The 14097-nt window shown below is 34.3% G+C and overlaps 1 protein-coding gene across 3 annotated transcripts in view; it reads right to left on the bottom strand.

Moving 5' to 3' along the window:
• ARHGAP32 (Rho GTPase activating protein 32) overlaps nt 1-14097 on the bottom strand; it is a 197383-nt gene that overhangs the window by 19271 nt on the left and 164015 nt on the right. For all 3 annotated transcript variants that reach the window (XM_029957580.1, XM_029957581.1, XM_029957582.1), the window contains 6 exons: nt 12151-12253; nt 10201-10345; nt 9700-9782; nt 2230-2337; nt 1833-1978; nt 1037-1232 (listed from right to left, as the gene is read on the bottom strand). In XM_029957580.1, coding sequence (XP_029813440.1) covers nt 1037-1232; nt 1833-1978; nt 2230-2337; nt 9700-9782; nt 10201-10345; nt 12151-12253 — 781 coding nt within the window. The remainder of the gene's footprint in view (nt 1-1036; nt 1233-1832; nt 1979-2229; nt 2338-9699; nt 9783-10200; nt 10346-12150; nt 12254-14097) is intronic.

Here is a 14097-nt window from a genome sequence, read left to right as displayed (position 1 = left end):
AATGCAAATCAAAAGCACAATTAGATACCACCTCACACCTGTCAGAATGGCTAGTATCAAAATGAGAAGAAATGAGCAGTGTTGGCAGGGCAGTGGAAAAAATGGACCCCTCATGCACTGCTGGTGGGAATATAAATTAGTGCAGCCATTATGGAAAATAGTATGAGGGTTCCTCAAAAATTTAAAAATAGATATACCATATAATCTAGTAATTCTACTTCTGGAAACTTAAACAAAGAAAACAAAAACACTAATTTGAAAGACATACGCACCCTTATGTTTACTGCAGCATTACTTACAATAACCAAGATATAGAAGTAGCCCAACTGTCCACCAAGAGATGAATGCACAAAGAAGTTGTGGTGTGTACACACACACACAGAAATATTATGCATTCATCTCTTGATGCTTATTTGGAGATCCCACTGTGAGAAGTTCTGGTCTATTCTGAATTTAATGTGGAGCCAGTGTCAAACAAGTCATTATCCATTCAGTATTTCCTGAATAATCTGGTCCAATCCAGTTTATATCTAAATAAGTATTGCAGAAAGAAAATCAAACCCTACATAGCAGCAGTGTATTACTTTTCCTAACAATTCACCCTCCACGATTAACCCTCATCTTCTTTAAAATGACATGATGTGGGGCGCCTGGGCTCAGGGCATAATCTTGTGGTCTGTGGGTTTGAGTTTTGGCTCTCTGCTGACAGCTCAGAGCCTGGAGCCTGCTTCAGATTCTGAATCTCCTTCTCTCTCTCAAAAGTAAATAAACATTAAAAAAATTTTAAAAATGACATGATGCTGTAATGCTTTTTGAGAATCATTTGTATCATGCCCTATGAAATATCATCTGTAATCAAATGAATAGGTTTTTCATTTGTATCATGCCCTATGAAATATCATCTGTAATCAAATGAATAGGTTTTTCTGGAACTAGCTCAACATCGATACAGTAATACTAAAATACAAGAGCAAAAAAAGAAAAGAACAATTGATCATCAAAATCATATTATTAAAGAGAATTTAATGAATTTTACCTTTCAAGTGGGAACTCAATTATGGTATGAAACTTTCCCTGAAGTGCAGCGGGTCCTTCTCCTACTTCGATATATTTATTTTCAGTCACAATTGGAGAAGTGACCTGAGCTTGCGTTCGTGCCTGTGCTTCCTCCAATGTCAGCAGTTTGGTGGACGGAGAGGAAACCAGCAGGGACTTGGGTCTTGATAGAGAAGCTTTGGAAAGAAAGAAAAGCAAAGAAAAGAGTAAAAATTTTTGGCATAGGCAAAAAAATATAAATACGTGTGACTGTACATCAATCTCCGTCTATCTACTTATGTGTTTTGTTTTAAATTTTCTTCATTAAGTTTTTTAAATGGCAAAAATAATAGGGCTTTATACTGAATGAGGTAAAGATGATGACATAATAGGTTGTTAACAATTACATAAAAAAATATATAAATATAAATATTTTAATTCCTTAAATAACTGTTTTCCTTTCTTAAAATATACCAAGCAAGACCAAGTATCAATGAGATATCTTTGGTCTTGAAAAAATTGTTCTTTTGCTGCTTCATATCATATCTTTATATACATCAATAAGTGACATGTTTTTTAATGTTTCATGAACTTACATAATAGATCCAACCTATAGTATTCACTAAGTACACACAAAATAACTATTAAACAATGCATTTTGAGAAGTGGACATAAATTAGCTGCTTTCTACCAAAGACAGATTTATTATTACACTGAGATAAGAAATGCAGTTTTCCATTCCTTTAGGAGTGTAGATATGTATTCCTTGTAGTAAACAAAATCCGTGTGAGCCGTACCTGCCCCGTCCTGAATGACAGCACTGATTTTCCCACTGAAGAGGACGTCTACGTGATTCAGGATGAATTCAACCACGACAGACTGAATTCTCACTTCCATAAAAGCTGCTGTCCCACTGAAGCAGGCAGATTCTATCTGTTTTGATCTGGGGGGAAACCAACACTACCATCAGAGAATCCCAAAGATAGCAGCCTTAAAGGGCATTGTTTTTTAAAATGTGTAAACCCCAGAGGAAGAAAGCATACTTTTAGTGCCTTGGTTAAGTCCCACTTGCCTCTTCGAAGGAGATGCTCATAAAAATAGCATATGAGTTTTACTTTTAAAAGCTGTCCTCAAGGAACACTTTCATTTAAGATGACTAATTCTATGTAAGGTCATAAGTCAAATGCATCTTACCTTAGCAGGTTTGGAGCCCAAACAATTGCTAGGTTTTTTGCATGCATATTTGTGATGGAACAATAGTCAGCTAGAAGAGACAAGTGTCTCATCAGGAACTCCAGCGTTCTGGAAAATGCAATAGAACATATTAACAAAAAGAAACAGTATGTAGCAGCATAGAGACTAAAAATGCTACTGATTTTTTAAGATTTCAATAGAAAAATAGAAAAAGAAACCATACAAACTCCAGCAAATTTTTTTGTAGCTTCTTAGGTTTGAATATTATCACAGAAGCATCAGAAGAATATTATGAATTTTATATTCTGCAAACAGTAATCACATCTACAGAATTCTTAGAAAAAAGTCTAAGGCATATGCAATAAGAAATGAACATTTTTGACAGGACTGATTCTAAGAAAACAGTCTTAGTTTTTAAAAATCTTTAGGAGGGTGCCTGGGTGGTTCCATCAGTTAAGCATCTGACTTTGGCTTGGGTCATGATCTCACTGCTTGTGGGTTCAGCCCCACGTCAGGTCCTGTACTGACAGCTCAGGGCCTGGAACCTGCTTTGGATTCTGTGTCTCCCTCCCTCTCTCTGCCCCTCTCCTGTTTGCATTTTCTTTAAAAAACAAATAAACATTTAAAAAAACTTATAAATAAATAAATAACTTTAGGAATATTTGTTCCTGGCTGTCAGACATCTAGTTTCAAGTACAAGAGTGAAGTAAATCCTCTATAAAAGCTAATTTCTCAACACATGGTATCATGAACTTATGATATTCTATTTGTAACAAACATACTAATAGGAGAGGACTTAAACTTTTCTTTTATAAAAGAAAACAGTATTACACAAGCCTAAAACGTTAAAAGAAGAATTTCAGTGGGCACCAAGGGCAAAGAATATTTGAGTAAAAAATGTGCTTTTAGAATAGAAAGCCTACTCCAAATCCTAATATCCTGGTTTATCTTATTTTCTTTAAACAATTATATGTATATATACTGAGATTAAATAACAGGGCATAACATTTTTGGAAAGAAAGCTTAGATGCAAGTGAGATCAGATAAACACACAGAGGTATTACCTACATTTCTCAAAGTGCCCCTCCCTACAGTGTACAGGGACTGAAACTATGAAGGACAATAAATAGGTAGGAGACAGTAGAAAGTTAAATTGTGGTCAGCATATGAGCCTCAAAGACCAAGATGAGCCCAACATGAATCTGAGAAAAAAAGAGGACAGCAGCTAGAGGCACTGTTTGAAGACACTTTCTTTTTTAAAAATATTTTATTTATTTATTTTTGAGAAAGAGAGTATTAGAGAGTGAGTAGGGGAGGGGCAGGCAGAGAGAGACACAGAGAAAGACAGAGAATCCCAAGCAGGTTCCATGCTGTCAGTACGGAGACCCCTCTGGGGCTTGAACTCAGGAACCACGAGACCATGATTTGAGTCAAAATCAAGAGTTGGCCACGTTTAATTGACTGAGTCACCCAGGAGCCCCAAAGATGCTTCTACAGGGATCTCATCAAGTTCCCCCAGTAGCCCTACCTAGCACAATGCTGCCACTCCCCATTTTATGGAGGAGAGAGCCAAGGCATGCCCAGGTGACACAGACAAGGAGTGCTTGTCTCAAATCAAGGTCAGCATGGCCCCAAAGTCTCTGCTTCTTCAATCGCAGCTACCACAGCAGCTCCACAGCACAAATGGAACTTGCGTTCCCTCCTAACAGTCTTAAATAGGAAAGGCAGACACACAGACAGAAGTGAGGCTGATCTGGAGACAATGCAGAGGTGGGTAGCTTGAGAAATGTGTTTAGAAAATAGGTAAAATTTTTACTATTTTCATTGGTGGGTAGATGAAGAAACAGAAATATTTTATAGGAAATGCAAATCAAAACAACCAAAGATACCATTTTATTCACATATCTGATTGTAAAAATGTTTTTCAAAGCTAATGGAGAATTTTAGTCAGGAGTGCCATAAAGAGCATTGTCACATTCAGCAGAGTCAACATTGCATAAATCTTCACAATTTAGAAATTTTGGTATATTGGGAAGAGCATTTTAGTGCCCTTTGATTTCCAAGAATTCCACTGTCAGGTCTTTATAAAAAAAAATCTAGATTTTCATAAAGATTCATGTAAATGGATGGTCTTCACAGTAATGTTCAAAACTGGGGGAAAAACATTCCACCATAGACTATGCGAACTGGTGCAGTCACTGTGGAACAGTATAGAGGTTCCTCAAAAAGTTAAAAATACAATGACTTTGCAATCCCATAATCAAACTACTGGGTATTTACCCCAAAATACAAAACACTAATTCACCATTACACATGGAACCCCTACGCCAAAATACAAAACACAAATTCAAAGGGATACATGCATCCCGATGTTTATTGCAACATTATCTACAAAAGCCAAATTATGGAAGCAGCACAAGTATCCATTAGCAGATGAATCGATAAAGAAGGTGTGGTGTGTATAAATATATAATATTATTCATCCATTAGAACGAAATTTTGTCATTTGAAACTACAGATGGAGCTAGAGAGTACAAGTCTAAGCAAAATAAGTCAGAAAGACAAATACCAGGATTTCACTCAAATGTGGAATTTATGAAACAAAATAAACAAGCAAAGGAAAAATTAAGAGAGAAACAAACCAAGAAAGAGAGTCTTAACTAAGGAAAACGAACTGATGGTTATCAGAGAGGAGATAGATGGGGGGATGAGTGAAATAGGTAATGGGTGAGAGTACATTTATCATATATCAGCAAGCTATAAAATATATGATACATAAAATATATAAAATATAATATATTCAATATATATTATTGAACATTTACTACTGGCAAGGTTCTGTTCTGAGAATACAGGGATAAAGAAGACAGAATTCATGGCCTCAAGGAACTTGTGTTTTAGAGAGGTTATATATAAAACAAGCAATACTATAAATGTCCACATAAATATATATACATATATATTCTATAAGATAAATATATTATATATATAGTATAATATATAATATATAGCAGGTAAAGGTATGAGAACATTAAATAAACAAATAAGGGAGCTATATATGTAATTAGTAAGAGAAATATCTATATATTGTTGAGAAATATCTGTATCCGTGTAACAAAGGAGAATATATATTGTGTAGGAAAAATGTGAATATAGTTAGAGGAGATAAACATAATATAGTAGAAAAGTTATATATCAATATAGATTGTAAGATTTCCCTAAGGCTAATTTTTAAGTGTTTTTTTAATGTTTATGCAATGTTATTTTAATTCATAATGAAGTTAAATGCTATCAACACTTTAAACATAATTAAAAAATAATTTTTGTTTCTTGCTTCTATAGAAGATATATACATGTATGTGAGTATATACACACATTTATACACACACACTATAGTTAAACATAAAAACGCAAATGCATAGATATACATAATAACAATAATAATAATGGTAATTAATTCAAATAAATAGCACTATGTAACAGGTCTTGTCCTAAGTTCTATTCCTTTAATATTCATAATAATTCCAATAGAAAAGTGCTATTATTGTATATTTCACACACAATGAAACTGAGCCTAAAAGGCAAAGGAACTAGCCCAAGGTCACACAACTAATATAGGTAGTTTGGTTCCAAAGTCCTTACATTATAATGAGACATTATACATAACAGGTGACATAAATGTACTATAAAACAGGGAATAAATACGTAAGGGACATAAATAAAACATTGGGATTTATATAAAATATAAAATATAAAAAATAGGAGACATACATACTTGACCAGATGAGAAATACATGCATATATACTCTGTATTATATATATTTATATGATGTATATAGTATTGCCTATTTTATACAGAACCCTCTAAAACATAAGTTCCTTGAGGTCATGAATTCTCTCTTGTTTATCATTGTATTCTCAGACTAGAACCTTGCCAATAGTACGTGTTTAATAATATATATTGAATACATGTTTTATATATTTTATGTAGCATATATTTTATGGTTTGCTGACATAATTATTCACGTATACTAAACATACATATACATACATACATACATACGCTAGATATGCTGTATATATGCTATATTAATATATGTACACAGGTGTATATAGCATATATGCATATGTAAAATATACACACATATATATCTCATATATGTGTACACATATATATATACATACACACACTCACACGTAATACTCTCCATATATATTACTGATGTTCTCTTAATTTACCCACAATATTAACCAACACTCTTGATTCCCTCTGTAAGATGTATAGATTGGTGTCTACGGCACTATTAAGTTTTTTTGCTTAATAGGTTTCTTTCCCTGAACCACTTTGACTAAATACCATTTAAATTGTAAGCTTACCTAAAGCCAAGAAAACTGTTTATGCCAGATTATTTTAAATCACAATGAACTTAAATGCTATCACAGTTATAAAACATGATTTTTAAAGAAGAATATTTGTTTCTTGCTTCTATATATCTGTTGAATATTTCACAGTCCTGATAAGAGTGAGCTGCCAAATGAGGAAGGAAAAAATACCGTGACACACAGAGAACAATTTAAAACAAAACCTAGAATTATCAGCAACATTCTCATAGAGAACAGAGATTATATACATGAGATAAGAACAGGATGCTATAAAGTAGAAGCATTCAGAGGAATAAGAAAGGGCAGGAGGAAGGTATGGGGGAAGGAGAGACGGAAGGAAGTTTAGTTTGTTCATTCTTGGAGATAATTTTCTTGTGAATCAAGAGATGGAGGAAATCCATATGTAGAAACTGACAAAGAAAGGAGAGAAAATGAGAGTTCAAAGTTACAATAAACCCAGAAAGAGAATAAACAGGGATGGGAGCCATCAAGGAAATAACTATCAAGGAAATAATAACAAGAAAATTCCCAGAAGTTTCCAGATGGAGAAAGCCCACCAAGTGTCCACAGCAAAGAATGAAAAAGAATCCACTGCAAGATGGGTCAGTGTGAAAACTGAACACCAGGTAGGTTCTAAATTCAAAAGCATCCAGAAAGAATGCAAACAAAACAAAACACATCATATGGCTGCAGCATTTATCTTAGATGACAATGGTATAATACCATCAAAATTATAGGGAAAAATCATTTATAGACTAACATTCTATAGTAAACTATCAATCAAATACAAAAGTAGAATAGAAGAAGCATCTTCATATCAAAGTCTAAACAAATTTACCTCCTGTATGACTTTCCTAGAGAGGCTACCAAAGATGTCTACTGCAAAGCAGGGAGTAAAAGCAAGGGAGATGACAGCAAGAGATCCTGCAGGAGGCAATGAAGAGAACTTCCAAAATGCAGGTGAAGAGTTGATAGTGTTGCACATCTAGAGAGCAATCAGCCTGGACTGAGGTACTGAGTAGGGGGACAGAAGACTCCCACCAGGGATATTTTCATGGGACCAAAAAAAAAAAGTTGCCTGATAAGTCTCGACACACTGACAGAACATGTATAGTCCTGTGAAAGAGCTTCAGGGATAGACTAGTGATGAACAGAAACTTAGCAAGCCAAAAATGGGCAACTGCTACACACACACACACACACACACACACACACACACACTTATCCCAGAAAGGAAATAAAGTGTACCATCTATTATGTGCAGTCATGAGTAACAGTTACATGGTTACTACTATATAGACAGTGAATACTGATTTAACTCCAAATGCTGACATGACCAGACTATGAAAATGAAAGAAGAGGAAGTGTGTGTTTGTTTGGTATTGGGGTGAAGGGTGATAAGAAAGCTAAATTTCATTCATCACAAAAGAAAGGTAAAAATAATTATCTAAAAATAAAAAATCACAAAATAAAAGCATATGCATGCTATTCAGAAATAGAGGATAAAGAGAAATTAGGAAGGGGGGGTTGTGGTGCATTTTTCATTTTACAGTGAAAAATAGTCAGCTGTACACATCATTTGACTTTTTAAAACCATGTACATATATATTATATTGATATTTTTTAATTTAGAGAAAAAAGATATATTTACATGGTACCTCCTTTAAAATTAGTCAAGAAGCCTTGGTCTAATTCTAATCATCTGTCTTGCTATGCTTTACATTAAAAAAAAAATACTAAGAGCCAGACTCATTCACACATTGGATCTCATTATAACACTAAAAACTCCTCTAAAGAAGGTATTCTTAGTATTCTTTTCACATACATGGATATTAGTGCCTGGAGAGGTCTCACAGGAAGCGATGAACTTGCAAATAAAACTCCCATCTATCAAGGCTAATATTCGTTATATTGCACTAGGTTTCTTTTTCTGGCAATTCCTCCTTAAATATTCTTCAATAACTGTGTATTATCAGATTTGTCTCCTTAGCCTTCTTTTTCAGGGTTGAATACCTCATTTCTTGAGCTTCCTTCACAAAAGCTCTTTTGTGTTGTTGGGTTTTTTTTTCCCCCCACTCTCCAGTGAGTCCTTAAGAACCTCTTTAATTCCCTCACATTCCTCTTAACACAGGCAACATTAACAGGACAATTAGTCAGCACTACATTACCGTTTGGGTCTTGATTTTCATGATTTATAGCTATAGTGCTGAATAAAAAATGTGCTAATATTTAATGTTGGTTAAAACTTGTAGTGTTTAGTGCCAAATTTAGTATTAAATTTTTAAATACATACATGACTAATGTCATTCTAAAAAAAAGCATTAAATTACTTAATTCATGTATTACTAAAACATCTACTGCATTTAATTTTTTGTCAATGACTGAAATTTAAGATTTTTACCTTTTGCTCTTTTGCATATTATTACCTATGGTTCATTTCTTTCTCTCACTAAATGGTAGTCATCTTTAACTTTATTCTGGTCTTCTCAGATATGACCAAAACTATTCTTAGAGTCTAAAGTAACATACAAATTAAAGTGGGTCTTAAAAAGTAGCAACAACAACAAAACCAATAAACAAGGACAATACCTAAAACAAAAAACAGGCTTATAGATCATCTGAGAGTCTCCTGAGGAGGAATTCTGAGGCACTGTTAAGTTTTGTGGTTCTATGTAGCTTGGGCACATTTTGAAAAAGATAAGAGGGCTGAAAGTAAACAGGCACCCAGCACTGTGTCCTATTTTGGATTCAAGCAATCACAAGTATTCATACTTGTCATCATACACCAATATTTCTCAGGGTATCAAAAGACAAAAAAAAAAAAAACCCAAACAAACAAAAACCAGGTTTAGTCAACTATCAATTTGTTCACTATTTGTTCATTAATTCGACTTTTATTAAGTGCCTATTGGATGCCAAGCACTGTGCCAGGCCTCGGGATACAAAGACAAACATAAATGTATGACCAAATGGAAGTTTAAACAGAACTCCGTGTAAGTTTAAGTAGTTAGAAAACCAAAGAAAAACACCACTCTTCACATCAACTGACTTTTACTCTCGGGTAATGTTCTGCAACACGTGATTTACCTGTAGTGAGGAGGGGGCAGTTGCTGGATGACGTCATGAATTTTGATCAGCCTTTCTTCATCTGTTGCTGCTGAAACAGCATCCTGTAACAATCATAATGAGAAACAGACCAGTAGGCTTTGTTGCTAAAAATGAAAGCTGTACACTTAGTTCTACTCTTTGATGCTGGATGACAAGGAAATATATACTATCAAGAAAGCAAACTTTGTTTTTATACTATGTGGATATTGAAATCTATTAAAAGATAATTTTTTAAAACTTTATGGTAACCAATATTGAGGATGATAAGATTAGTGGACCAAAGTCAGAAACTAAAAGTATCAACATGTGAAAACAGTGCAGACTATGGACTAGCTATCAATAACAGTTTCCTGTTTTCTTTGAAGGAGATACATTAGTCACAGAACTATTTCTTACATGACCAAACCAATCTTTGCAGGTTTGGAATAAAATCACAGCACAACTCCAAAGAGAACTTGATTAGCAGTGACTCGTACTCACAGAAAATTTCTCATACAGCTGGTAGGTGAGCAAAGGGTTTGGAAGCTCTCGAAAATACAGCTTGCAGAGGGAGCCCACGGAATGGATGTCTTGAACATAAGGTTCTTTTGTCAGGTCGGGGACATGTTCAGAGTCAAATTCATGGCTAACAGAAACGAGAGATAAAACACAATTATTTTATTGAAGGAAAAGCAAATATAGGACTTAAAACAGAAGGCAAAGTTAATGTTTTATTCAAGTGATTGTATTTTATGTGGGTTATGATTGGACTTCAGTAGTAATTGAATGTCAGAGAAGCGTTTTTCTAAGTGAAAGTTATGGCTATAGCTCTAATATTACAATAGACATAATAACCTCTGAAACACACATAGATGAGCAGCTCTTCACACATAGATCTGAAATCAGAACTTGTAATTTCTAGTGCTTTGAATATCTAGTATTTGGCAATTCTGGCAAGTAGGGCTGAGTGGCAGCTGGTCCATGAACAACTCTGTACAGAAATCCCTCAGGAGTACAATTCAGGAATACTTTATTGAAGGAAGATAAGGAAGCCAGAACAATATAAAGCAATTTCTAGCTAACCAAATTTGAATAGCCAGTAAAATCTATAGCGTAAAGTAAGTGAAATGTAAGCCGTGCTTAGAATACTAAGGCAAGTTAGGCTCACTCTCCAGGAGGTTAATTAATATTAACTATTATCAACCTAGAGGATTAGTGTATGTGGACAATGTGAATACGAGATCTGCTCCATCTGACACTAAAGATGGAAACTATCTTTAGTACAAGAATCTATATAAGTATTTTATAAACGTGTATTCCTGAAAATACAGAGAAGCTTTGTGGTCAACTGGAACATTAAAATCTGTATTGAATAATAGCAATTACCATGCACCACAGTGAAAAATAAAGGATAATAGCATATTAAGAATAGACTAGACTCTAAGAGATTAAGAAAAAATAAAATTTCTATTGCTGGTATAAAGGATACCACCATTTTTGTCTCTGAGAAGATAATGGGAGAGGACAGAGAACACGTAACAGTATATACATGCTACAAAACTAGGGTTAAAGGGGATTAGAGGAAGTTTCACCACAGAAATGCATACAATTATAATAGAACATTATGAAAAACTATATGCCAACAAACCGGACAATGTGGAAGAAATGGGTAAATTCCTAGAAAACATAAACTACCAAAACTGAAACAGGAAGAAACAGAAAACTTGAGCAGACTGATAATCAGCAGAGAAATAGAATCAGTAATCAAAAACCTCCCAACAAACAAAAGTCCAGCGCCTGATGGCTTCCCAGGGGAATTCTACCAAACATTCAAAAAAGAATTAATACCACTCTTCTCCTCAAAGTATTCCAAAAAATGGAAAAGGAAGGAACACTTCTAAACTCATTCTATGAAGCCAGAAGTGCCCTGCTACCAAAAACAAATGACTCCATTAAAAAAGAGAACTACAGGCCAATATCCCTGATGAACATGAATGCAAAAATTCTCAATACTAGCAAACAAAATCCAATAGAGCATTAAAAGAATCATTATCCACAACTGAGTGGGATTTATTCCTGGGCTGCAAAAATGGTTTAACGGAAGAAGTTTCACTCATCAATTTTAATTAAAAAGAATAATTCTATTACAATGGAAATGTTCATCTTAATTGTTTTCATGAATTCAAACTTCGAAATTTGCTAAAATCTCCAAATACTGCAATGAGACAAAATATAAGTACTGAAAAGGTTAAGGAAACATAGTTTTCTGATACAACAGATGAAGAAATGGCATTTAGGAAAACATTTACAAAGACCAAAATGGGTATTACTTCCTATTTCATCTAAACTATATTACTGAAAAATATGGTTATTGGTGTGACTTAATGTTGAAAGAATTCCATTTTAAGAAATTACAAGGAATGAAAAAGAAAATGCCAAATAAGGTTTTACCGTAGTCTCTGGATATTAGAGGCAACGCCAGAGAGACGATAGATTCCATCCACAATGCCATATCTCTCAATGAATGCTGTACAACTTTGAAGAACCTGGGGCACTAAAAAGAGGGGTTAAAGACAGAGATTAAATTGGGAGTATTCCCTCAAAACAAAGTCACCAAAAAATCATAATGTCCTAGTTTTCATAAGCAAAAAATATGTGTAAATTAAAATTATAAGGGGCAGAGATTAATCTACTACAAAAATTGATGATACTTACTTATTTTCAAATCTAAACTAGACAATTGGTACCTAAATATCAAGACCAGCTCTCCCATTACATTTAAATGTTAACAATAAGTGAGAGAATTCATATTTTATGAGGACAGTTACATGTAAGTGTAAGGGTAAGTCAAAGAATTCATATGTTACTAGGACAGTTACATTTAAGCATAATGGTAAGTGAAAGAATTCATATGTTATTAGTATAATTACATGTAAGTGTAAAGGTAAGTGAAAGAATTCATATGTTATTAGGATAGTCTCTCTAAGATCTTCTGCAGCAGTCTTGTTTAGATGATGTCACAGCACTAAGGTGAACTGTCCTAACACCAGACTTAAATAAATACAGTTGTTCAGCTGAACTTCACACATAGAAAATGGACATAACGAAGCTAATGCTTATCCCAACATAACTGCCTGTAAGTGTTCCAATTTCCCACTTTTAAAAGTTTCTTTCATCTGGGGCTCCTGGGTGGCTCAGTCAGGTAAGTGACTCTTGATTTGGGCTCAGGTCATGATCTCATGGCTTGTGAGTTTGAGACCTGCATCAGGGTATCTGTACTGTCAGTATGGAGCCTACTTGGTATTTTCTCTCTGCCCCTTCCCTGCTCTCGCTCTCAAAATAAATAAATAAAATAAACTTTAAAAAATAAAAATAAAAGTATCTCTCATCTTTTCATAGTTAATGCTAATTCTAAATTTTATCCAATAAACAAAACACCAATATAAGGCAAAGGTCAAACTGATGGTAAGTAGATGGAACCTTTGAATTTCCTGCCTATCTTTACATTAAAATTGCTGATGTTCTGATTTAATATTACCAGTTTAACGTAAAGGACACAGCAGCAATAAGCAAAAGGAAAAGAAGGGCACTCTCACTGGTTACCTCACTGAATACCTGGCACAAATGGACAGCTAGTGTGGGTCTACAGTCTACAGAAGGCCATTCAAAGTACATAATTTAACAGTTTTTGTACTCATTCAAAAATGTACAGTAGCTAAATTTGAGCTCTGTCTTAATGTCTTATTGTCTTAATGCAGACGGATGAATATACAGGTTTTAGCGTAACTATGTTCATTTGATAGTGTTAGTTAAAATCTCTGAAAAGAAAGTTGGGAGAACATTATTTGGTCTGCAATACACTGCTATACAAAGGATAAAACATTCAGATTGGTGGATGAAACAATTGAGATATTTTAATAAGGTAACTATAGCTAATGTATTTCGCTTACTGTATATACAATTTCTATATTATAACAGACCTTTAAAAATTTTTTTTAATGTTTATTTATTGCTGAGAGAGAGACAGAGCACGAGTAGGGGAAGGGCAGAAAGAGGGAGACACAGAATCTGAAGCAGGCTCCAGGCTGTCAGCACAGAGCTTGATGAGGGGCTTGAACTCACAAACCTTGAGATCACGACCTAAGTTGAAGTCAGAAATCAATAACGTAAGTGCTTAACCAACTGAGCCACCCAGGTGCCCCTATATCAGACTCTTCATTGGTCCTCCTGCCTTTTTTTGTCCTTCCTGCATTCCATCTGTTAAATTCTGTCAAACCCTAAAATTTACATTTAAAATGTGAACTCCTTGACTCTGCATAATCTTTTAAAGCAGCTATATTATCAAGCCTGTAATATGTGCCAAGCTAAGTTTTTTTGCAATATATATCACTTAGGTCT

Source organism: Suricata suricatta, chromosome 11, assembly GCF_006229205.1.
Source record: "Suricata suricatta isolate VVHF042 chromosome 11, meerkat_22Aug2017_6uvM2_HiC, whole genome shotgun sequence".
In the NCBI taxonomy this organism is placed as follows: domain Eukaryota; kingdom Metazoa; phylum Chordata; class Mammalia; order Carnivora; family Herpestidae; genus Suricata; species Suricata suricatta.
The sequence above is the reverse complement of the archived record's forward strand: the minus strand, read 5'-3'. Positions and strand labels throughout refer to the sequence as shown.